The 27,943-nt window shown below is 40.4% G+C and overlaps 1 protein-coding gene across 1 annotated transcript in view; it reads right to left on the reverse strand.

Moving 5' to 3' along the window:
* The window catches only part of dag1 (dystroglycan 1), a 95,109-nt gene that overhangs the window by 28,192 nt on the left and 38,974 nt on the right, over positions 1 to 27,943 (reverse strand). Inside the window, exon 2 of the mRNA XM_039771404.1 lies at positions 5,444 to 5,932. Coding sequence (XP_039627338.1) covers positions 5,444 to 5,761 — 318 coding nt within the window. The 5' untranslated portion in view covers positions 5,762 to 5,932. The remainder of the gene's footprint in view (positions 1 to 5,443; positions 5,933 to 27,943) is intronic.

Here is a 27,943-nt window from a genome sequence, read left to right on the forward strand (position 1 = left end):
CAATGGATCAGAACTGGTTTGGCAGCACGAGGGTGACTTACGCAATTAGGTGGCTGATCATTGTATGTTTCATTCTTTATATGTTATGATGTTTTTTGAGCTCGTCTTTTTGCTGGTATTGTACCGCTGTCACAATTCTGAAGTGACATACAAGTGAGAATTTCATTAGACTTGTACCTAGGACGATAAACCAGCACTGAAACTGGCATGTGCATGAGTGTGCCCCAGGACCGACTGTCATGCCCAGACCCGTGTTGTTGCCTACATTTCACCCAATACTTTCTGAAAAAGCTTCAAGCTTTACATATGGTGCAGACAGACTGATGGCTCAAAACTCCTATACATTACGATTTACTGAATCCCTTTAAAGTCTTCTACATTTTATGGTCTCCTTTAGCCCACCCACACCAGACTGGCAACTGTTCATATGGTGGATCTGCAACTGCCGACAGAGCCGTTCCTTCTTCCTAACCAGGTTGCCACCTGTCAGCAAGCAGAAGTGAGATGGTCTGTTAGCAATCAGCTGCTCCAGAGGGTGCAAAAAATGAAACAAAATTAAACTGCTTGGCATTGGTGTCGTTACAGAAGGGATCCACCACCCTAGGCCATTGTGTTTCATAACAAAGGTCCTTTAAAAAAAATAAAAATAAAGTTATTAAAAAATGTTTTTGTAAAATAGTGTTAGTCCATCGTCCCTGAATGTACAATTTATATAATTAACATTTTGTTAATGTATTATTAGCAAAGAAGACAAACTATACCTTAAAAAATAAAAACCAACATTACATTTTTTATTTCATAAAATATTGTTAGTCCATCATCCCTGAATGTACAACTAAATTTATACAATTAACATTCTGTGTATATTTTATTAGCAAAGAAGCCAAACTGTAAGCTCATTTAAAATGCACTGTCAACAGGCTTACAGTCAACATTGCAGTGTGCAGAAATATTAGCTGACTAAAATGGAAATGTATGATACAGGAATAAAAATAAAAAAAAAAAAGAGGGAAAGCCAAACAGTCATTTAACAGAGGATCATGCTTCACTGAAAATATCAATAGCAACACACTGGATGCAAGTATTAAATTCAAAGACAGTACTGCATGAATAAATATTAAACGACTGCTTCACAACAAAAGGCGTAATTACTGTTTGATAGTTTAATGTAGTAAAACTCTTTACGTGAGATGTTGATATACTGTACTGCAGAGATGAATACAATGCCAGACGGAGAAAGCGATACAATACTTAGCACTAAGCAGGTTCATTTTATTTGGCCCTGAACAACATAGAGCTGCATTGGGCACTCAGAAGCAGCAAAAGGTGCCCCGGGGCATCATGTGGCGTTCAAGATGATCTACCAGGCCAATGCAGGACACACGCCTTGCCAAGAATAAGATCAATGCGGTGTGTCTGTCAGCAGAATCAGAAATCAATGCGGATTCACCATTACAACATCATCACATCTAGCGGACCAGGCATTTTCTGGAATTACGCCCTGCATGCTTAAACATTTAGGTGTTTAAATCTATTCTCAAAAGGGACACAGTTTACCCGCCAAATCCAATTCAGGATTGTTGGGGTCTGCTGCGTATTCCCATGAGCACTCTGCTCAAGGCAGGAACCAGCCCTGGATGGGATGCCATCTCATATGTGGCCTACTCACATACAGCCCCAAATAGAGACAGTTTAATGTCAGCAATTAACCAAACACGCATGTACATACAAGGGATGGATCAAACAATTTCCAGGATTGGTCATAGCATGAGGGTAGGGTATACTCCTTGAATTTACTGCTAGGTATTGTATGACTATAGCAAGGTTTATCAGTCCGTCGACGGGCATGGGGCGGAGTTCATCAAGTGCACATTTTCTACAATCGTGCACGTGGCTTGGGCCTACATTTTTGTTTTCCTCCAAGCCTCCATGGCACATTTTTCTAAAATGATAGACTTCTTTCCCCATAAACAGACCGTTAATCGGTGACATTGCATTGACGTGCTAAGGCATCTACTGGAAAATATCAGGAGAAAAAAACAAACAACTGGAGAAGTGGACCACCCAAAACTGCATTTTTCAGCATGACTGGCATATACCACATTGTCAGTCAAAGAGTTTTGGACAAAAACAATGGAGTTGTTTCTTTCTAGCAAACCACTTGGCAGATCTCCCTCCCTGTGACCTCTTCTTGTTCCAGAAATTAAAATTGAGACTGGGGGAAAGAAGATTGGATACCGTAAGAGAAATCCAGGAAAGAAAAAACAAAAGCAGGCTGTTAGAGATGGTAACCGAAGAAGTAGAGGAAAGGCTTCCAGGAATGGGAGAACCCTGGTCCAAGCATTCACAAGGGCTTTAATTTGATGTGTAGCCCCTTACCTAAACATTGTTGCAGACCACTTCATGGCAACGGCATTCCCTGATGGAAATGACATCTTTCAACAGGATAATGTGCCCTGCCACACTGCACAAAATGTTCAAGAATGGCTTGAGGAACAGGATGAAGAGTTTAAGGTGTTGCCCTGGACTCCAAATTTGCCAGATCTCAATCTAGTTGCACATGTGTGACGTTTTGGAACAACAAGTCCCACTGTGGTGGCTTCACCTTGCAACTTACAGGAGTTTGAGAACACCTTCAGAGGTCTCGTAGAGTCCATGCCTAGGTGGTTAAAGGCTGATTTGGCTGGCACATGGCTTATTAGGCAGATGTTTACAGTGATTTTGCAGATGAGTGTAAACCAATAATAAAGCTAATCCATAACCTGGATGCGTTACATTCAAGCTACATTTACATACGAAGATAAATCCACATGTATTCCTACCCTGGCGTTGCTATCACACAAAGATACACAGACAGACAGGACATTATCGATACCCAAGAGGAAATTCAATTGCTACTGCAGGAGAGCACACAGATATCGCCCAAAGCAATATACCATGTGGCGCATGTCAGAAACCATGGCGTACACTCCAATATGACCTTCATGACACAATAGTCTGTTATAATAATCAACGCGTCAGGTTAGGAAGACTTTTTTCCCCCATCTGCTCCATAATACAGATGGAAGGTTCCACAAAACATGCGTGGAAACTTCCCACTGGCTTCATCTAAGCACATGTGCAGCTGCTAAAACCATAACAGGGCTCCTTACTGTACAATGGGCTACTTTTATAGGCTTTGCTCTATAGAACTACAATATAAACAAGGCTAATAATGGAGGCGTTGACAATAATGGCATTTTGAGTCCAGTGTCCATACTGTAACAATGCTGGCCTTCCCAATAAGTTGCACACTACAGCATAGAATGATACACTCACCATTATGGACATGTAAGACATTTCCACTACTGCCATTTAAAGACTGTCACACATAGGCACGCTTAGGAAGCAGCCAACAAGTCCTAAGGTGAGTGCTATTTAAAGGGTTGATTATAAGTACTAATGTCTCTCTCTCTCTCCATTTACAGAAACAAAGCAGAAAAATAATTCACGGACCACACTTCTGGGTTCTCAAAATGGCCACAATCCCATAATCCAATCCATAGATGACATTACCTCCGTCTCCACCATAATGACGTCACATCCGACCATCTCCAATGACCTCACTTTCAGCTCCTCCATAAAGACATTACTTCTGGCGCCATCGCCATGACGTCACTACCAGCCATCTCCGATGAAGTCATTTCCGTTTTGTCATTTCCTGACACCATTTTCTGATATAAAAACAATCATGCCCAACATGTTTGGTCGAATGCCTCATATTTTGACCGTTTGTTTTCCATATTGTCAGTCAGACAATATGAGGTAATTCCCCAACTCTTTTTTTTAATATTCCAGCATATTTCTTTATCAAAATTGGCTTAGCCGGCAGGATATTTTATTCTGAACATGACAGAGTAACAAGACCTTACCACCATCCTGGCCACCATGATGACCGAGCTACAAAATCTCAAGATCCAGGACTCAACTGGCAGAGTTTGAAGCCTGGGCAGGAAGGAGACTTCTCGGTCACTGCCCCTTCAGCTGGCTTATTTAACTCAGGGGGATGATATTCTCATATTTTCTAATTTTTGAAAGAACCGCTAAAAGAAATGCATGGCTGTGGTCGGAACAGGCCTACATTCTGGCACCCTACCTGAAAGGGGAAGCACATAGGGCTTACTATGATCTGTCTGAGGAGCAGACCATTAATTATGATATATTAAAATCGGAGCTGGCCGGTAGTGACACAATGGTGATGGACCCGGAAGTGATGTCATGGGTGATCACCATAACTCTTTATGGAGGAGCCGGAAGTGACGTTATCAGAGATGTTCGGACGTGATGTCATTATGGTGGAGCCGGAAGTGACATCATCTATGGATTGGATTATGGGATCGTATCCATTTTGAGAACCCACAAGTATGGTCAGTGAATTATTGTTTTTCTTCTTTGTTTCTGAAGATGGAGAGAGAGAGGGAGAGGGAGAGACGTTAATACTTATAATCAACTCTTTATCTCATGAGACATCATTCACCTTAGGACTTGTTGGTTGCTTCCTAAGCTCGCGTGTGTGACAAGGCATAATAATATGAGGTAAGATATGATTTTAAGGGAGCAACATAATCCACAATGACATCCCTAGGGCAAATTTTTATTCTGCTAAGCACACTTATGGTCATCACCTATAATACTTTTCTTATGCACAACTTTCCAAAATGTACGAGTTGTGTATCATTAAATAACTGTATACTCCTTTGTTACACAACAGTTTTCCAGGAGGTCTGGTTTCCTCCCACTATCCCAAGACATGCAGGTTAGGTGAACTGGCGACACTGTGTGTGTGTGTGTATGTATGTGGACTGGCACCCTGTCCAAGATTTGTTCCATCCTTGCATGCTACGCAAGCTGGGATAGGCCTCATCACCCCTCACAAACCTGATCTGGATTAAGCAGGTTGGAAACTGGCATGACATTATATTACCTTGTGCTAACAAAACCGTATAAGAAACTCTCCACACGATGGGTTTTTGAGGAAATGGGCTCAGACTTTTTAGATTTTTGTAGTGTGTAAACCAATGGATTTTACGGGTACAAAACAATCAGTGAGGAGTACCACATGACCATAAACTGCAGCCCCCTAAAAGGGGCTTCTTATGACAGGCAGCAATGCACAGTCTTGAAGAAAAGGCTGCACAGACATTTTGTTTGCTTTTTGATTTTTCAGACTGCAGGGTACATTCAAAAGGTCTGTCATAGCTTCATTGAACACAAGTGTTCTTGATTATCAATATTAACTTTAACAATTCATACATTTGCTAGAAAGCATAAAATCAAAGAAGAAAATCTAAAAGCAGTAATCTCGTCAAACTTATCCACGATTTCTTAGCTTTTAATTCCCTAGTCAAAATTCAATTCTTCTTATAACAACAGCTGATTCGGCAGGCAAAATTGAACAACTCACCCTGATTACTCCACCTCTCGCTTCAAGCGTCTCTGATGGCACCTTCATCTGAAAAACCCGCCCCACCACAGCTGAAGAGTCAGGGATACCAGCTGGCGGGACTATGCCTACCGACGCCATGTCCTGCATTTCGGCTTGCACAGACGAGCGCATGGAGGCTTCTAGCTGGTTTCCAAAGTCCCGAATTATTTCCGTTTGCCCATTGGGCCAGTGGCATCGAGCTATGGCTGCCAGCAGCCCAAGTAATAAGAAGCTAGTCCTGCTAAAAGCGTGGAGGATGGGGACTCCGTCAGTCGATGCTCTCCATTTATTGCGCATTTTTCCTCAAGGCCAATGGTTTCCCACCAAAGAAAAAAATTAAAAACCAAAGGGACAGCATAAACTGCAGCCCAAGAGTGGAGGGGAGGGGGGGGGTTTCTCTTCCTCTGCCTCTTCTTGCCTTCACATCCAGCTTAAAACTTTACAATCCCATTGCAGAAGTTCAGCAACCTGAAAAAAAGAAGAAAATAAAGAAATGAAACAAAGTACAATGAGTGGAGTAAGAAAGGAACAGCAGTGTTCTGCTGGATCAAGGAGGCAGTCAGTTGATTTATGCCAGATTTCCCATAAAGGAATGAAAGCTGAGCCGTTATACACAAGCTGCAAGTGACATCATGCAAATGGTCAAAAAAAAAAAAAAAAAATTAAATGAATAAATAAAAATCAGCCAAAAAATATTTACATTAACCCTACATCCCTTGATTAGGGGAAACAGCTGGCAATGAAACACAGCTGCATTATTCAGCTACTGGTCAACTTAAATGCAAAAAAAAAAACACCCACTTTTTTGGATTTATTCCAGTCAAACCCATTAACCCTTTCTATTGCCTCTTATTTTCATATACCGCTGTTATTTTGACTTACACATAGATGGTTCATTAAAAAAAAAAACTGGAGTACTGGAAATGAAGAAGAAGACCATTCCAAAACCAAGATAGAAGTCATTACAGAGCAACAAACTAAATGAACATGGGTAACAATCACTCAATTCTGTTATATTGTCACTATGCGCTTCAGAGGACAAATAAGAAAATAGCAGGAAACAAAGGAGAACACGAGATAAATGACAGACTGTGGATTTCAGAGCACCAAACCAAATTCTCCATCCATTTTAGGAATCCATTTTCTGTCTGGTAGCGCATGCTGACAGAGAGCCTATTAAAGCTTAATAGGTGCAAAGGGTGGAATCGACCCTGTAGGGGGCAGCAGCCACCTGTCATAAAACACACTTTACCATTCACACCAGGCAGCCTGTTTAGAGCTCGGAATTCACCCAACTAGACATCAGATCCTTAGGATTTGGATTCCCTTTTTTTTTTTTTTTGAAACCTCTATTTTGGCAGAAAAGTGTTTACTTGTGCCGAATTGGAACAACCTTGAGGTACATTTTCATGTGGATTTCATGCAGACTTTTAATAGGCTGTACATTTGGTTTTTTTTACTTTAAAATTCAGGATAAAAATTTTATTAGTGCATTTATTATCATTCTATAACTTTCCAGACTTTTCCCAGGAAATCATGGTGAATGTGGAGTCCCAACATGCTTACTGAATTACTTTTATATATATATATATATATATATAAATAGTTTTACTGTCAAATAAAATAATATACATATACACACATACGCAATTATTTATAGATTCACCTTAATAAAAACAGCGTGTCTGTGTGCCTGTCTGGTTGCTATTTCTCTGACAATTCAAAAGATCAAACATTTTTAATAATAAAATGTATTACATTAGTCATTCCACTAGGTGGCGCATCACAAACATTAACACTGCTTTAACAAATCCCATGCCTAATGGCATACAACAGGCATAATGTATATGCATTGTATTTGTCATGTCCACAGATGGTGCATCACAAAAATTTGTAACAATGCATTTTATTACTACAAATGTTTGTGATGTGCCTGCCATCTACTTGGTAATCAGAAATGCAATGCATCACAACACATTTCAATAGATGGTGCACTGCACCAGACTTGGATTTCAACCCATGTTAGACAGGTAGCACAGCCAGAATACTTGCACATACTGGTGTAAATATACATTTACTGTAAATTTTAATTATGCATCACTTAAAATCCTTAGATGATAAAGAAAGTCAGATAAGACACTTGAATTTTGCATAGAAAATACTGTAAGTTTCCCCTATACTGTGTCATGTATGAGAGTCTGTGGCTCACCTTTCTGAATAATCATGGGCACGCAGTCCCACCCTAGGACGAGAGGGGGCTCCATCACTAACTGTATCATCCCTTTACTTTCCCACAGCCAGGAGAGAAGATGCCCAGTGAGGGCAATCGTCTCTGGTCCTTCCAGTCGGAGGACTATAGAAGCAAGACACTTGCAGAAGAGGGCATCTCATGAGAGTAGGGTCTCCAAACCAAAACAGACCTGACCTACTACTAATGCCCTGCCATGTGCAGTTTATGTGTTGTTATTGTGCCATTGTGTGCGTTTTTTTTTTTTTTATTAAAACGAGGTGACCCGGTTGGCATCCAAACATTTGTCCAGTCCAACTGCGATACCTCAAATGACTACAACTGCTTCATGTGACCATAAAAAGAAAAAAAAACACACTTTACACTTTGTTTCCCAGTATTATTTTGAACATGCTTTGGGGACGTTTTCACATCTTTTTCTGACGCCAGATTGTTCAAAATTAGGCACTACCATATATTGACTCTTGTGTCTTTCATTCTCATAGTTATTGACCGGAAGCAGACAGAAGGTCACTCCCATGCTGTCCCAGGTCACCGGAGGTTGAATTGAATTTCTTTTAATGTCTGAATTATACTAATTAATTAAAAGAAAGAAGAAAAAAAAACAAACGAAACAAAAAAAAAAAAACACTCTTATGTCAGCAAGATGACTTTACGATAAAAAAATCCCCCGGGGAAACCTGCAGTCTAGCGTCCCATTTGTCTGCGACATGTTAAATATGGCAGGCTATAAATAAGTAAAAACATGAAATATCAAAAGAATGTGGGGTGATTATCAACAGAAATGAACGGAAAAAATAGTAACACAAAGTAGGGATCAGGAAATGTCAGGGTTCAAGGTGTTTTGTACAAGGAATTGTGGGGTGGGATTTAAAACAGGACTCGTCCAAAGTGGACACTTCATCTTCTTTCAAAAAAGGATAACTGAAGAAGAGATAAAAGGGAAGCGTGCATCGCTCGTGAGTTAATCGTAGAGGTGGAAACACTGCAGTGGCCGGGGTTTGGAGATCATAAGGAGGTAGACTATTTTATTTATAAGGCATCTGCCAATTTTTCAATACAGCTGAAGTTCACCCACAGCGGGAAAGAAGGGGCAGGGGAAGAAGGCAAAATCTCACGCTCTTCAGGAAGCTTCGATCTCATGGGAAACGAGTGCAGTGCTGTGAAGAACAGAAGATACCCCTTAACCCAGACAGTGACAGTCTGGGATGATCAAAGTGGTCTGAGCAGACTTTGAAAGTCTTTTTAACTTCAACACGTTGACCTTTTCCATAGTCAGGATTTTATTTATAAACAAATCAATCTAAAATGAAATAAAACACAAATAAGCAAAAAGGTTCACTTCTATTTCTACTGTTACTGCCTGTAAAGGGAAAGTCATACAAGAAACACTTGGGCATTGGGCAGGTTTTTATTTTTGTATTTTGTGCAAAGGCATCATTGATGAGTACAAGGAAATATCGTCAGACTGAACACAATAGAACAAGCAGCAGCTTATAGTCAGAGGACAGAAAAGCATGATGGGTAACACATTTGGCCCCACCCTGCTTTAGACAACTCTCTTCTATTGCCTTTTTACCTGAGAAAGGCCCAAACCTAGTCGTTATTACTTTGTTAAGCTGAAAAGGACAGCCAAACACTGATGAAGCAATTGCCAAACACAACATAAATGTATCACTTTAATTATTGAGAAACATAACTGGGTTATGTTAATAAAAAATGGAATTATTGAAAATGAGTAATGATTGATCACAGGATGCAGACACATGCTTAAGCCATTAAACCATCCTAATAGTTTGTAATAGGCAACATGGGTTGGCTGGCATCCCAGCCGGGGTGGACGGTTTCTTATTTGCAGTAATGAGTCTTCCGTTCATAAATAATTATAATCTCCTGCTTCAATTTGGCGCACAACGTAAGTAATACGCAAATATACAGTGAGCCATTAACTGCAAAGCCCTTCACGGGTTAGAGTCGAGAAGAAAATCAAATATCGTTGGGCAGATATTTTAAATGGATTACTTCTTTGTGGAATAATGTGGGTGGGCGAGCATCCCAACCATGTTGGTGAGTGATAACTTACCTGGATGGGGGGGCCATTTTAATGGACCACTTCCCAGGGTCTGGCTCACTATGAACGTGAAAACGTCTTTCCATTTACTTATTTGGCGGATACCTTTATCCAAGGTGACCAACACCATTTATAGTACAATTGGTTACATTTTCTTTCAGTTTTCCCATTGGACCAAAGAACATTACAAGAAACGAGACAAGAACAGGCCATTCAGCACAACAGAGTTCGACAGTCCTATCCACTGAATTCTACCAAAGTGACATCGTCGAGTTTTGAAAGTCCCTAAAGTCCTACTGTCTACCACACTACTTGGTCTCTTATTCCACATGTCAATGGCTCTCAGCGTAAAGAAGAACTTCCTAATGTTTGTGTGAAATTTACCCTTAACAAGTTCCCAACTGTGTCCCCGTGTTCTTGATGAACTCATTTTAAAATAACAGTCTCGATCCACTGGACTAACTCCCTTCATCATTTTAAACACTTCAATAAGGTCACCTCTTAATCTTCTTCTCCTTAAACTGTAAAGGCTCAGCTCTTTTAATCTTTCCTCATAACTCATCCCCTGTAGTCCTGAATCAGCCCAGTTGCTCTTCTCTGGACCTTCTCTAGTGCTGCTATGTTCTTTTTGTAGCCTGGAGGCCATAACTACACACAGGACTCAAGATGAAGCCTCACCAGTGCCAAGTGACTAGCTTATGGTCACACAATGTCAGTAGCAGGATACGAACCCACAGCCTCAGGGTTTGAAGTCCAAGGCCTTAACCACTTGTTTCCTGCAGAGGCATTAGCTCTCTTGGAAATGTGTTCTTTTAATATTGTGGCTTATTAAATAATTAAACAATGTCATAATATACCAGAAAAGGCGATATCCCTCCCATAGTGATTACGGCGGTACAAGAATCACATGAGACAAAGTATCTTTTAGCTTACATTTACTGACAGTTTACGCGGTTACAGACGGGAGGCATATGGACAGACTTTATCCAGGTGGGAATCTGGATCAACACAGTCAGCCATTTTCTCCGTCCCCACGCTGGGAGGTTTCCCAACACCTTTGTGTCGACACAGCCTCGAAGGGTCTGGCCACTGTCCAGACCTTTTATAATGTCTTGCTTCATTTGCTGGTCTTCTCGGTCTCCAAACAAGGGCTGAATTCCTCTCCCCAAAATACAGAAATATCATAGTGCTTACATGCCGATTCTCATTCTCCCAGTAAGGAAAGAAGATTTGTGCTGATAGAGGACAGAAATACCCTAACCTGTGTTTAAGCTGACTATACAAGCCTCCAGTTGTCTTTGGCTATCTAATCCAATGCTTGGCTAGCACTTCTAACTGCTGAGCCCCTGTGTGCCACAGTTAACATGCACATGTGAATAAAACTCATAACAGTATTGTCCAGATACAGTGACATAAAGAAAAATGTAGTATTACAAGCCACCCTTTGTCACTGGATCTGTGACAAAAAACAATATTTGAAAGTCATATCCACAAAACAAATCTACTTGATCCCCATCACAGTGTCAATATTTCAAGTCATTTGCGGACATGTGAGATGTAGTATCACTATAGCTTCTGTACCATTTACCTAAAACCAGCGTAAACATGGACAAACAGTTACATTTAACATGCTGTTATCAAGTAGTGATATCTCATCAATGGTGTTAGTGGAGATTTTTGCCCTGTTATTTCTTACATATTCTGTGTTGTGTCTACATATTACTGAATTCATGCAGTGGGTGTCATAGCATCAGATTATATTAGAATCCTATATAGCCTCTTGATGGATTACTATTTTTTTTGGCACTCCTATCATTTCTAGCTACTGCCTGCCATGCCAAGTCACGTCACGTCACTTCACAGCAGCCACAATTTACACATCCGCCTTAAAGTTCTGATCTACCACCATGACTATCACATCGTCTTTCCACTTATTGGCTTTATGTGGTCACAAGTTTACCTCTGATGATGCGGTTAAGGAAGCAGTTCAGATCTGGATTCGGCAACTACCAAAAAAATCTTCTCCCAAGGAATGAAGAAGCTAATAATAATAATTCATTACATTTATGTAGCACTTTTCTCGCTACTCAAAGCACTGCAGTGGGTGGGAAGCCACTTCAACCATCATCAATGTGCAGCATCTACCTGGATGATGTGACGGCAGCCATTTTTACATCAGTATGCTCACCACACATTAACTGTTAGATGGTGAAGTGGTATGTGAGAGACAACCAGTTAGAGACAGGGGATGATTAGGGGGCCAGAATGACTAGGCCATGGTGGGCAATTTTAGTGGAATGATACAACCTGCAGGGAGACTATGTGGAGAAGTGATACACTGTAACTGTGAGCAGATGAACATTACGGCTACTGGCATTCAATGGTAAGGTTGACCAAGTGACAACACCACTTTTGCCACAGGCCTTTCGTCTGCTCGCTGCCATGTCTCTGTGGTGTAATATATAGTCTTTCAGCATTTCTCATTCTTCTTTTATTTCATCGAGCACATAAAGTTTGCACACTGCTTAAAGAATACTCTTAAATACTTTAGGGCAGGGGTGTCGAACTCCAGGCCTAGAGGGCTGCAGATTTTCATTCTAACCCTTTCCCTAATCAGTGACCAGTTTTTACTGCTAATTAACTCATTTTCCCTTCATTTTATTATCCCTGTTTTTAAGGATTCAGTCCTCCGAGTTGATTCATTTCTTCATTAAAATGACAGACAAACAGAAATGAGATGTGAAACGAGCCAACAGATGACCAGCTAAACTGGAACGTTAAACTCCAGCCAATTTCACTCCAACCAGTTTCTTAATGAGAAGCCGATTCTTGCTGTTAATTAAACCATCCATCCATCCATCCATCATCCAACCCACTATATCCTAACTACAGGGTCACGGGGGTCTGCTGGAGCCAATCCCAGCCAACACAGGGTGCAAGGCAGGAAACAAGCCCACCAAAGGGCGCACACACACACGGGACAATTTAGAATCGCCAATGCACCTAACCTGCATGTCTTTGGACTGTGGGAGAAAACCTACGCAGACACGGGGAGAACATGCAAACTCCACGCAGGGAGGACCCGGCTTAACCCGGTCTCCCTAACTGCGTGGCAGCAGCACTACCACTGCGCCACCATGCCGCCCTTGTTAATTAAACCCATTATTTAATTCCATGGTTTTTTGCTGCCACAATAGATATTCCCAAAACTGTTGATTTGTCCGTTTTTCCGAAGAACAGCAACAAAATGTTTTGGTGAGTGGAGAGATCAACCTTCACCTTTCTTTAATTTCAGATATTGTATGATGGGCACAGGTTAGCCGGTCATGTGGCGGCTTGTTTTGTGTCTCATTATTGTTTGGCTGCTAATTAAGGAAAAAGAAACAATGAAGGGGGGGCCCGAGTCAAGTTAACTAAAATTAAGGCAAAAGAAGTTAATTAGCAGCAAAAACTAGTCACTAATTAAGATGGTTAGAATGAAAACCTGCAGCCACTGTGGCCCTCCAGGACCAGAGTTCAACACCCGTGCTTTAGCCTTTCAGATACATTTATTAGGAAGGAAGATGTTGGAATTAGGTGTACAAGAAAAAGAGTCAACAGGACATCACAAAATCTGCACTGATCTGTACTTGAAATGAATCCTTAAAGCAACTGAATGGTTGAAAAAGGAGGACTCCCGACACAAACTAGAACATCAACACACGGCCATGTCCACGGTGTCTCAGTGAAAAGACTTCTGAGGCCACACTGGACAGCAAGTCTATTAATATACAAATATGGAAAAGACACACATACAGTATATATAAGCGAGTATGTGACATGTGACAGCAGCAGACCAGACGACCTCCTGTGTCTTTCACCAGTCACATAAGCCAGTATGATATTTTTGATTTTCAAGATGCATGGATAAGCAGTAATGAGTCTTCCATCTATAAATAATCATAATCTCTTGTTTCAAATTGGCACGCAAGTAATATGCAAATACAGTGAGCCACCAACTGTAAAGCTCTTCATGGGTTAGGAGTTTAGAAGAAAATCAAATATCGTTGGGTGGAAATAGAAAATGAATTACTTCTTTGTGGCCAAGACGACAATTTAATGGAATGAAGTGGGTGGACTGGCATTCCAGCCAGGTTGGTAAATGGTAACTTACCATGGATGGGAGGCGGTTATAATGGAACGGTTTGTGTCTAACTGGATAAATTAGTGGTGGGACACTCTGAAATGATGTCCCATTCAGTGGCACAACCACAGGATGTCAGCCCATTTCAGTTTCTAAATCGGACTTGTCCACTTTTTGGAAGTGGTAGGCAGAGGCACAAATTAAAACTAAACCTACATGAACGGCACTCTAGAATTTGGAGATTGATGGCAAAGTAATGCTTAAAAACAATAAACACCAAAATAAATGTATACTTCGAAGCATTTTATTGTAAAAACCTTACAGATATAAAAAAACAACAAGATTCTGTATGTCTTTAAATGGCATGAATTTTCTCTGAACTCCCCCATCCTTCCTTTCACACTTGATTTTGGATTTGTGGGAAAAATGTGCGTTTCATCGACTTCATGAAACAGGAACTACATGCTTTGACTCGACTCAATCAAGACTTCACGAGGAACCCACCACCCTTGTTGCTTTGACGCTACCTTCTTATTGCTTTGATACACTTGGGACTTTCGTGTCTATCAAAGAGGATTCCAGCAATTATGTAGCACACCAGAACTCTCCAGCTTCCTAGGTGCCACCCATTATTTTCTTCAGATCTGTTTTGGTACCGGTTCTGAAAAATAGCTGGTATCGACACTGAAGTCAAAATTTTAGTACCGATCCAACAAAAAGTACAGTGTGCACAAAGCCAACAACTGCTTCATGGGATAAATACAGGCCTCAGAAAGAGTGAGAAGCCCTTTACGTTCAGTTAAGAAAGAACACTTTAAAATGTAGTTTTAGTAAATTACAGTCTAGCTGCTAATGAAAACTGCCAGTTGATTGATATAAAATTAGAGAGATTATGGTTAGTGGTTTGCGTCCTTAGGTAGTCTATTTTTTTTCCCCATTGTTGGATTAATTTGTGTAATGCGTCATCTGCTGTACACAAATAACGTATCCTATACAACCTGAATGGCTGTGTCCGGCCCGTTATTTTATATTTGATGAAAGGTGACTCCCAACATTAGATAAACTGCAACCATTTCTAGATAACTAGCTGTTCCCCGCGACTCTGCCCACGTAGTAGTGAAACAGGACAAAACTTTAAAAATCAATTGTAATGATTGATCAAAATGTAATTATGGCCAAGCGGAAGGTAGGTACACCCCAACGTCACACGTTGGCACTGTATTTGATCGTATTCAGTTCTGATAGGAGAGCATCCGCTGTGTGGGGAGAAAAGCACGTGGCTGTGATACTGTATCTCTGGCAATGAGCAGCTACCCTCTAAAAACACACGTAGCTCTGATCTCTCTCAAAAACGACAAATGCTACTCCTTATCAATCTCTAATGTCTACTGAACAAACAGGTATCACTAACTAAGGCAAGGTACGCTCCAACACATGGTGAGAGGTAGAGCAATTCAAACCGAGGCTGGCATGTGAGTGAGGAGGGCACCACCCCCCCAAAACACTCCCCTTGGCCCGCAGCATCTCTCTTGGATTCGTGCAAATAAAATCTGTACCTGTCGCAAAATCAACCGGAATGTTCAAGCAAATTATAGAAAGAAACCCAATCTAAATCCGTTAAGTAGTTCTCTCATGAAAAGCGGACAGACATGCAGACAATTTTTTAGATGCATACATATGGATAGATAGATACATACATACATATAGATAGATAGATGGATAGATAGATACATACATACATATGGACAGACAGACAGACAGATATCATGCGTACACAATCCACTGCACCCCTCACGGGAATCGAACTTCGTATATAGATTTGTATTAATGAAGTCAAGTTAGGTTTGGAGGCTCATCATCACACAGGGACTGAACTAGCAAACTTGTTTTAAGAGTCTGACGCTTTAGCTAATGTACCACATGGCCTACATATGTCGAGTTCTGTCAAGATGTATGTGCCAGCAAAGGTTAATGTGGTAGATATGGGTGTGCATTTTAATACTGACATTATAGCACAGAAGTAAAAAAAAATACATATTTTAAAAGTGATTTCTCACAAATATCATTGTAATTCACTCCATTGCCCATATACAGAGTCCCCTACTGGTTCCAGGAGTATGTGACCACCCTAATCCTTACATTAACTGAAATAAATAACACTCATGTGCTTAAATTTAAACATCGTGGATCAGTCGTAACTCGTGTACATTACCAGATTAACTGCATATGCCATACCATGAAAAAAATCTTATTGCTATAGAATCAAATAAAGTCATCATTTTACTACGTAGGCAGCATTGGGCCTGTTTACCAAGCAGTTGGACTATTACGTGCATGTTTATGCAACACTACAGTTCCCACTGCCAGTTCACCATGCATCCTCCTAATCTGACAGAGCTCAAATTCAAGAAATATGGAAACACATGTCCTAAATTGATTTGAATGGTTCAAAGGGCTGATATCATGCTGGATAAATGAAACAGAAGCAAATGTTAAGTTGCGGTGCCCCAAATCACAATACAACAAGTAGCACTGCACAGCTAGGCCTGCTGTTTTATACAGTAAGGTGCATAAAACCCATGTTAACACAATTGTCGATGCAAAGGCCTTGTAACAGAATAAATGTGGACTTGAGAGGGGGGCTACCCCAGCTGATGAAAGTGTGCCCTAAACCAAGCTTGAGCATACTATACAGGATAGCATAGTGGAGTTGTGTTAACTGCAGCTGTTTAATGGAGCTGGAGCCACCATCCCTGGTTCAAGTCCTGAACTCGTTCCTTACAAATGTGTAGGATCTGCTTACAAATCCAAAAATGTAATGTGATACGCTAACGAAAGGTTATTAAATTGTTGATGACTGAACGTCTGCATCACAGGGTCCTAAAATGGACTTGCACACTGCCCAGAGTAATCTCCTGTCTTGTGCTTGCCATCCATATTCATTCAGCCAGTTCAAGAATATTAAGATTTCTATGCACCAACCATCCAGTAGTCCAACCATCTATCCCTAATCAGAACACATCTAATTCAACTTTAGGGTAATGGAATAAAACTAAACTCCTCCAAAGTGCGATTACAATCCAGTTCGTTCTTGTGTTCTGTATACCACTGTCCTCGGTTCACAGATGGACAATTCTAGTCCGTGTACACCAAGCGTGAGATAATGGTGCACTGGAGCACAAGACAGGCCCGTAATTAGACAGGCTATGACGCAAGCACTTGATTATTCCAAGCATTCTTTATTGTCATGTGGAATGGCAGACACATATCATCATCACCTTAGAAGAACGTGCTTTCTAGCACTGCCACCAAATGAGATACACGATCACAAATTTGTGCATAATATTGCAGCAGTTAAAAAAAAAAAAAAAGCCATTGCCTGAACCAGTTAAAAGAATTAGCACTTTAGTAGCCCGAACAGGCTGCTGCTGATCAGTGAGGACAGCCTAGTGAAAGTTTAACAGGAGATATTAATAGTGGCTAAATGAAATCTAGAACTGCCCCAGGACTAATAGGATGAAGCTTAAGAAGGTCAAAGTGAGGACAAACAAATGCAAGATAGACAAGGGTTTAAAGCTCAGGAATTCTTACTAGGGTAGGTCACAGTAATGAAGACATGAAACCTCACCCAGAGGGGTGTACAGTCCCAAAAGACAGGTGGGCCCCCCAGTCAAGGACACTCATTAGAAAAAGGGTCCTGGAGTCTCTCTCTCCTAAACCCACACATAGCTGAGCCAGGCAATGTGGGTTCTGCATTTAATAAGTGGTATCATCTATTCTTGCATTTTGCCTTGTTGTGTGGACTATTGTATTTTACTTGCGAGGTGGCCATGATAAAGTGTCCTGTTCTGTGTATTGTATTGCATTGTATTGTATTGACCCCCTTTCTTTGACACCCACTGCACGCCCAACCTACCTGGAAAGGGGTCTCTCTTTGAACTGCCTTTCCCAAGGTTTCTTCCATTTATTCCCCACAAGGGTTGTTTTTTGGAAGTTTTTCCTGGTTTTCTTAGAGAGTCAAGGCCTTATGGCTGGCAAAAGGCAGGGCCTGCAGTACTTCTTGTGGGATTTTGGGCTATACACAAATAAATTATATTGAATAGATGGGTCATCTGGCTCTGTGAAGAGGATTACTTGTGTTCTGTTCTGCGTATTGTATTTACCCCATTTTTTTTGACACCCATTGCATGCCCCATCTACCAGGTGTGTGTGTGGCGGGGGTCTCTTTCTGAATTGCCTTTCCCAAGCATTCTTCAATTTGTTTCCCTACAAGGGATTTTAGGAGTTGCTTGTTGTCTTCTCAGGGAGTCAAGGCTGGGGGATCATCAAAAAAAACAAAACGCACACATTATTAAAGCCTACTGGGGCATTCATTGTGCGACTTTGGGGCTACACACAAACAAATTGGTTTTGTTACAGGCTCAAATTAATGTATGCATGAATCCACATTCTGAAACTTTTTTTTCAGCAAGAGATCAACCTGAGCCAAAAACCCATGCATTATAAAAACACAAAAGAAGGGATTAACCCTGGGAGGCCTGCACCATCCTATCAGAATATACACAAAACAAACTCTCATATTGAAACAGTGTCAAAAGATGACACCTGATTTGAAACCGTATCTGAGGATTGTGGAGGAACTGTACACAGAGGGCATAAATTGGGGCATACATAAGGGTCCAAATGGTGTAAGGAAAGCAATACCCGCTGCACCAGCACTGTATCAATCTAGATTTGCATTGACCAATCTATTTTTGAACACATTGACTTCAATAGAAAGGATTTGAGAAGATAGATAGATAGATACTGTAGATGATAGATACTGTAGATGATAGATACTGTAGATGATAGATAGATGATAGATAGATAATGAAAGGCTCTATAACAGACAGACAGACAGACAGACAGACAAATAATATTATATATATTAGAGAGAGAAATACTGTTTATCTCTATCTACACTCTCAGATAAATAGATATGAGAGAGATTCCTAAGCCTGAAAGAGCAACAAGTTTGTGGAATGATTTTATGTGACATTTTTATGTCACATTTTTGTCACGCTTTAAAATCAGGCTTATTTTAAAACCTACATATATATGTTTGGTATCATTCTTTTCAGAATTTATCAAATTTGAATGTGATGTTGGAAGATTTTTAGATTCTTATTCAGTTTTTTTAAATTATAAACTAACAAATATCAAGAACTCAACATCCCGCGAGACAAGACTTTGTGCTAAGAGATTTAACTATGTCCGGGGCCGGAAACAAAAGACAAAGAATAGACAACAAAGACAGCTGCTGAACAGGCTTTTAAATGTCTGAAGCGCCAGGCGAGATGCAGATCACTCGGCACGGCAGCAATCCAGCACCTGATAGAGCAAAGAGGAGGTTATAAAAATAAAAAATAAAAAATTTGTTTCCCATTGTATCATCGTTTAAGAGGGGATTTCAGAGGAGCGACCACGTCTCTTTGGGGTGCGTTCAGCCCCCCTCTTCACAACACGAGCGGCAGAGACGCATGTATACATAATACACACACACACACACACACACACACACAAGAGACACATTAAAAACTTTCTGCACTTTTATATTTTCTTTGGAAATGGTGAAGGCGGGAGGACTGATCGCGTCTGAGAGTGTCATGCAACTAGTTCTGGCTGGCAAGCCGGCTGCCCTTGCAGTTTAGTATAAGAGTTGTCACCCTGTGGTGAAGATGGCTACAATACGTATAAAGAGGAAGAGCATTCTGTCATATACTTTTTGTTGGCAGGTGTTGTTCCAGGAGCACAAATTCATCTCTCCGCATATGTCCTCAGTATGAGGAAGAAGTTCTCTCTCGTAGAGTCGTCTGCGAGTGGATTAAAATGCTCGGAAATGGCCGTACTAGTGTGACGGATGCAGAGCGCTCTGGATGTCCAGCTACATGCGATGATGAATGATGACGTGGTGCATCAGTGGCTACACACTAAACCAAAAGCATTAAAAAGTTGATACGACGCTGGGAAAATTGCATCACAAAAGGAAGGTGACTATGTAGAAAAGTGTTGTCATTAGATTTTGAATTTCTTAATAGAGTTTTAAAAAAAGTGTGGAAACTTTTGAACATTCCTTGATACATAGGGCAAAAGCAAGGATCCAACACTGGCACTTCATAAGACACACGCACAGAGATAGAGATGTCGAATCTAACAAATCAGATGTGATTGAGTCCTGCAATGGACTGTCATGTCAGATGACCACCACTATGTATCCATAAACCCCAGAAACATTACTTTGAGACTATGAAAAATGAAGATACCCAGAAAAACTCCACACAGACATGGCAAGAGTATGAAAACTTCAAATGCTGGCATGGTCGCGATTGTTGAACAGTCTCCTTGAGTCATTAAGCTACAGCAACCATCGCCAGGCCACCCGTGTGAATTTCATTCTTGCTCAAATATTACGAGGCACAACGGAACACAACAATCGTCTTGCATATTTTTCTACAGTTCTCTTGAGTTAAAACATGGTGATTCATTTGAATATTCAAACAGTTAATCATGTAATTAGAGATGGGTGTAGGAAAGTTGCCTTTCATTTGAACAGGTGGCTGGCAAAGCTGGAAGGGGGTCAAAAAAGAAAAAAAATTCTTGGGTAATGTTTAAAAACTCCCTTGATAAGGTCTAATTCATGAGCAAAAATAGCTTTCCCTCAATTCAATAACTATGGATTTCAATTCCGGCTCATCTATTGATAGCCTGCCCTTTGCACCAACCAAATGATAACCATTTATCACTGTGGCCACTACAGAGAACAGAATATTTCTGCCTTTAGAAATAACGAACAGCCCAGCAAAGCCAAGTTAAGTCTAACCAGCCCCGTATGCTTTAAATCACCCAATTATTTTACTGTAAGAGCCGCTCTGGCCATTATAACCCTAACTGTTACCTTTGAAATGATGAATATTGTCACGCGTACGCATGTGCGGCTAGAGGAGATGTAGACCTGGGTCAAATAATCCAGATAATTAGGGGCCGTTAGTACGAATGGCAAGCTCAAAAGATTTCCGTTTATTCCGTAGACAAATACAAATCTGAGGGTTCGGTATTCATGGTTAGGAATAGACAGATCAGACATACGATGTTAAAAGGAATTAAAATGGATAGGCTTGCTACTCCTTTCTATTTTTACTGCATTACCAATAAATTAAAAAAAAAAAAAATGTAATTCTGTAATATTCGTTTTTCTCCAGAAACTCCATTTCAATTCTGTAATACAAGTACTGTACTTCAAACTGAACAGGATAAACTAGAAAATTAACCAAGAAAGAAGACAACGTGCCAATCACAGCGGTGAGAAGAGACATGATGCGTTACCGGTGCCTGCAACATCAAGACGTTGGGACGTTGAACCTCTGAGACGAAAATTCAGTGTCTTCGCCCGTCATGCAGAATAAGAGAGGTACGAGTATGGAGCGTGTCACTCCTAACACTCCGTAAACGTCCATTTATTTTGTATTGTGTTGGTATTGTTTTCAAAAAAATGGATTTTAAAAAGTTTGAGGGGGACCCCAGCTCCAAATTAAGCATTACTGAAAAAGGACGAACAAAAGTAGCTAATAAGTAAATCACACATTAAAAAAAAAAAAGGGGTGGGGAAACCCACAGCAATTGCAGTTTTCCTAGAAACCGATTACTCTTTGGAACAAGTTTAATTTTTTCCAAGTTTTAAAAATGGGGATTATAAGGAGTAAGCTGGAGGAAAACTTTTAGCCCTTTATAATACTGCAGGAAGAAAGGCCTCATGTGGAGTTAGAAACTACAGTGGAAAATGTCAGTCAGTCAGTCTCCTTGACTCACGAGTCTGAAAACGAAAAAAGCCAGCGCCACAACCAATAAAGAGTGCATGCCCACCCTGGAAAATGTTACTTTTCCCTGAGCTTAAAATAAAAAGCTGTGCTACTGTGCTTAAATCAATGTGGAGAGAAAAAAAAAAAATTAAAACACAAACTGTCACTATGATAGCAAGCCAAAAAAAATTAGAAACTTCACCGGGCAAAACCAAGCTATTTATCATCTTGTATAACAAGTAGAGTTCTGTGCCCAGTATCACCAGTCCTTGGTCTCTCCATACATCCCTTTAACTCTTTGAGGGCTGAATATTTTTTCCCCCAAAGACACTTTCTGAAAAGCAAGGGTTTCACACAGAAATCAACATAAAATGTCTGTTGCTGTGTGCTGTGGCTGCCAATTTGCCAAGAATGTGCAGCAGTCGCAGTGTCATTGTAACCTGGTTTCTACCTCTCATCATTGTTAACTGGCAGTCCAACCTGGCGAACATTATCAGTAGCACAATTAGCTGGGGACCAATCAGCTGAAGCTGGAACCTTAGATTTATTTTCGATCACTTGTATCAAAATCGGAATCCGACAAGTCATAGTCCAGTTCAGAGATAAGAATATGCGAAACGTCGTCCGCAGTGTATTTTGCTTTCTGCATCCGCTTTGATCTCTCGGCAGATGTCAGTGCCATTTTTGCCATTGTTGGCGCCTTGCTATTCACGCGAGTGCAGGAATCTCGGTCAAACCAATGAATCTAACTTTCTTTCTAGCAACGAGAGACCAACTAAACATAACAGTTGGTTTTGTCACCGTTTACAGTCGATTACCATCGTCAACTCCTCCTTTCGACAAAAGTCGACATCAGCCCTGAAAGAGTTAAAAAGTCCCCATTCTGACCGCTGCTTCTCTTACTGGACAAGCCAGGGCTGGACCGCGTTTCTCCATTCTTGTGTCAAAGCTGTGGAATGATCTCCCTTTATCTACTCGCACTGCACCCACCTTACTGGTGTTCAGGGGTCTTCTGAAAGCACACGTTTTTCTTAAATACCTTGCTGTTGTACTAACAAAGAGTTTAGGATTCCGACATCTGTCTTAGTCTAGCTGTACGTATAAATGAGTAAAAGTTCTGTTCCGTTGTGCTCACTATTTTATCTTGATCTCTGTTGCTTTAATACTTACACTTTCATTTTGTATGTAATAGGAGGGACATTCAAAAAGTTTCCCAACTTTTTTTCTAACTCTATTTATTAAGAATTTTAAAAACAAATGACTTTGCTTTTCTACATAGTCACCTTCCTTTGCGATCAAATTTTCCCAGTGTAGTTTAAACTTTTTAATGTCCAATTACTACTCCTCCCGCCTTCACCGTTTCCAACAAAAATATAAAAATGTGGAAAGTTTTTGAAAGTTCCTCATATAACTTGCTTTGTAGGTTGCCTTGGATAAAGGTGTCTGCTAAATAAATTACAACAGTAATAACTAGAGACACACACACACACACACACATCACTCTATCGCGATCTCTAGCTATCTATATCTATATATAAAATCCAACATCTGTCCGTCTGTCTGCTTTCACAAGAGAACTAAACAGATTCAGATCGGGTTTTTTTTTTTATATATATAATTTGCTTTAACATTCTGGTTGTTTTTTCAGTTGATTAGTTTTATTAAATAAGAAGCTTCACTTTGGAGAAAAACCCAAAAACACAGACACCCATAGAACATCCGAACTGGACCCCAAGTGAGGAGAGCAGAAATGGTAGCGTTTGCCATTATGAGTGACCTCTCTACCACCATACATAAGATACGATATTCTTAATCTCACTTTATACAATTTGAGGCCTGAGCCTATTGGGCTTTAGTTGCAAAGTGAGACCTTACCCTGGCTGGAGTTCCTAATAATAAAAATGTTTTAATATATCAAGCTATGATAGACTGGTATTCGCCACACAAGTGTCATCTTACAATATATTAAGAACTCTCATGCCCAGGCAACTGCCCCAACATAAAAAAAGGACACCAATGATTTGTAGTCAGCTTCACAGAAGAGTCCGGCATTTTATCGACTATCTCGCCTATGCACGTTGTATATTATATATATAAATTATATATATATTATATTATATATTATATATAAAACTATATAAAAGCAGTCGGGATTGTCCTTCCGTCCCGTGAGTGCTACGCAGGCGCGGAGTTTCACACGCCCCGTCCATTTTGCAATGCACGATGGGATTTGTAGTTTCGTTTTCCAGGTAAAAGATGATTTTCTACTCCAGACAGTGCGATATCTTCTTCTTCTTCTTTCTTACTATATAAAAGCGGTCGGATTGTCCTTCCGTCCCGTGAGTGGAAAGCGTAGCGTATTCCGCTTATCACAGACTTACTACTTGCAGCTTGCGGTGCGAAGCGACATGATGTGAGCAGAGTTCTGGTGCTCCCATCGTTCCCTTGCTTTTGTGCGCGATGCGCTGGAAAATTAGACAAAATTATGTCTCTGGAAATAATTAATGTTGATGGAGTACAAATGCCTCACCACGTAGTAAATATCAGGGGGGGTCCAAAAGGGCGACCTCAATATAGAAAAAAAAGTTTAAATTTCATCACAAAAATAACAGAAACTACGAGTATTAAAGTAATACCGCCAAATGCAATATAAAAGTTGCATTGATAGTATATAAAAAGAAAATATATGTGTTTGAATTTGTGTATATATATATATATATATATATATATATATATATATATATATATATATATATATATATATATATATATATATATATATATATATATATATATATATATATATATATATATATATATATATATATATATATATATATATATATAAACACAAATTCACATGTATACATTTTCTTTTTTACATATACTTATCAATGCAACTTTTTCTAAAGTAGCCATTAACGATACAAAACTTCCAGAAATCAACAATGTTATGAAAGCTACAACTGCAATGTGACATATTTAGCAACACGCAGCTTGGACACCACCAAAAATATTTATATTTGCCAAACAGCCACCTCGCGGTCTTCGCTTGGGAGGTGCACAGGTGGCGACAGTTGGCAGACAAGCCCTGGACAGCTGCAAGAATGGAACTGACGTGTCTCAGCAGGAGAAAAATGTCTAATCAAGAGCCCTCCTCAGTGCCGTAAAACAGAGAGCGGACCGCACACAGGCAGTGCCAAGGAATGTACACTGGTAAAGAAGAGAATGCAAGAAAAGCAGAGGGGTTGGAGGGGGGGGATTAGAAAAAAGTATCTAGCAGTCAATCCAGCATGAGCACAAAGACATAATTCAGAAAATGCATGAAGCCGTTGATTAGTTTTACTAAATAAAAAGCTTCACTTTGGAGAAAAACCTAAAAACACAGACACCCATAGAACATCCGAACTGGACCCCAAGTGAGGAGAGCAGAAATGGTAGCGTTTGCCAGATGAGTGACCTCTCTACCACCATACATAAGATACGATATTCTTAATCTCACTTTATACAATTTGAGGCCTGAGCCTATTGGGCTTTAGTTGCAAAGTGAGACCTTACCCTGGCTGGAGTTCCTAATAATAAAAATGTTTTAATATATCAAGCTATGATAGACTGGTATTCGCCACACAAGTGTCATCTTACAATATATTAAGAACTCTCATGCCCAGGCAACTGCCCCAACATAAAAAAAGGACACCAATGATTTGTAGTCAGCTTCACAGAAGAGTCCAGCATTTTATCGACTATCTCGCCTATGCACGTTGCACAGCTTGTAAACAAGAGGCCTCCATAAGACACATCGTCAGTGGAATCCAACAGTTTTGGTAAGATCATTTTTTGTGCAAAATCTTTTAATTTAAAATTAAATTAACATTTACTTTACTTTTAATTATTCATTTATTATTCCTTTATGATGAATGCTGCTTTAAAAAAAAAAAAAAAAAAAAAAGACTGTGAATGGCACTGCTTACAATGAAGCATGAATTACAGGCCAAAATTAGCCACACACAACAACATTTATAAGGATGCATCCATTTTTCACCTCATTTAATTTCCTGACAGAACTCAAAATTCTATTCAAAATGTTTGTAGAAGCAGTGCTGAAAACTGGACATTGTCTTTTGTACAAATACCTGAGTCAGTATGTTAAAGAGGACTTAAGAGAATACGGAATGGAACGGCTCTGTGAGCGCAATAGGAAGGATGTGATGACAGACATAGAAATTGTGTAGGCACGCACACACACACACACACACACACACACACGCAAGTGCGAGGGAGAGAAAAGGACTTTCTCACCAATCTGTATAACCTGCAGAACAGCCAGCTTTGCTTACACATCACACACACACACAAGAAGTTTGCTCAACACAGCAAAGGCTCTTTCAGATCTGGAGAGTAAACAACTGGGTGTGTTTCGCAGCTGATAGAGGAAAAAGTAGCCATATTGTTAGCAAGGCAGGTGTCATACGGCTCACTGCTTCCTGACATTTAGACTTTTATCTGATGCTTTTATCAGGTCGACTTGCAAATCAAGAGCTTCCATTCACTTGAACCCTCCAAGAGAAGTCACGGCCTGCTAAAAACTATCCCAAGCAGGATCAGGAACAAAGCAGAAATGAAGCCACCAGTACATAGCTGGGCACACACTGGTCACAAAACCAATGTAGAGAGTTTCCAATCAACCTCCCAGTCCAGGTGGTCTGCTGTGTGGTACATGCTATCAGCACATGCCCCCAACCTTTCTCTCTCTGTCACTCTCTCGGCCATCTGCTTTTCCCCAGGATGTGAGAGAAAAACCACGATATCACAACCCACCCCCCCAACAAACAAAGAAGAAAGGAGGTAAAAACTTGCAAACCACTCACCTAATATGGAACCAGCACAGATCTGAAAGCAGCTCAGCCAAGTTTGCGAAGCAAAAGCATTCACAACTTCGCCACCCCAAACCTCAAGCACGCAATGATATACCATGCATATGGCATTTGTCTGGAGACAGCTACTGTAAGTGACGTAGCTGAAAAGGAGTCAAGTGTGAGAAAGAGAAGCTGCAGCCGTGAGCTTTGTGGCCAGATGTCCTCACCCTGCTAGGCTACACCACCTACTGAACCTCATAGCTCTGACAGCAGTGGGTCTTGTTGCGAGTGTGTGGTCCTTCCTGGCCATCCATGTCAATGAAACAGCAGGGTCTGCCAAAGAAAATCTGCTCAATGCTGAAACACTCTCTGAATAGAGCATATTGAGTTAAGCGTCTTTATTGTGAATTTCATATTTAGATTCATGGAATCAGTTTGAATATTCACCTCTCTCTCGGTCTCTATCTCCAACTTTGCCTACATCTATATCTATATATCTTTATATCTATATCTATATATAAAACTCAACATCTGTCTGTCTGTTTTCACGAGAGAACAACTTAATAGATTTTGATCTGTTTTTTTTTTCCCCCTTCTATAATTTACTTGAAAATTCCGGTTGATTTTGCGACTTCCCTCATCACGCTATAAGTATCATAGTTCGCTTGCGGTACCAATTTACTTGTGCGAATCTAAGAGAGACGCAGCAGGCTGAGGGGAGGGGTGCAGGGCCTTCCTCACTCACGCTCCAGCCTCCGTTCGAGTCGGTCTACCTCTCGCCATGTGTTGGAGTGCACCTTGCCTCCACTTAGCTAGTGATTCCTGTTTGTTCAGCAGACGTTGTCATCTGCAGACTGTTAAGGAGTAACGTTTGTCATTTTTGTGAGAGAGAGAGAGAGAGAGAGAGAGAGAGAGAGAGAGAGAGAGAGAGAGAGAGAGAGATCAGAGCTACGTGTGTTTTAAATGGTAGCTGCTGATTGGCAGAGATATCATGGTCACATGCTCTTCTCCCCACGCGGGGGACGCTCTCCCATCAGAGCTGAACACAATCAGATACAATGCCAACGTTTGACGTCACAGTCTACCGACCTTCCACTTACTATTTTTTTTATCGATTTTTAAAGTTTGTCCTGTTTCACTACTATGTGGGCAGAGTTGCGGGGGACAGCTAGTTTAATATTTAAAATTTGTCTATATTATTAATTAGGTGCTTAAAGCTTCTAATGGTATCCATTTTTTCCCCAACCTGAATTTCAATAAAGGGTACGAGGGGTAAACACACTCACGCGTACACACAGATCTATCCATTTCTCCAGCCATCTTTGAAGCTCCTTAATCGAGTTCAG

This window comes from Polypterus senegalus, chromosome 12, assembly GCF_016835505.1.
Source record: "Polypterus senegalus isolate Bchr_013 chromosome 12, ASM1683550v1, whole genome shotgun sequence".
NCBI lineage: Eukaryota > Metazoa > Chordata > Cladistia > Polypteriformes > Polypteridae > Polypterus > Polypterus senegalus.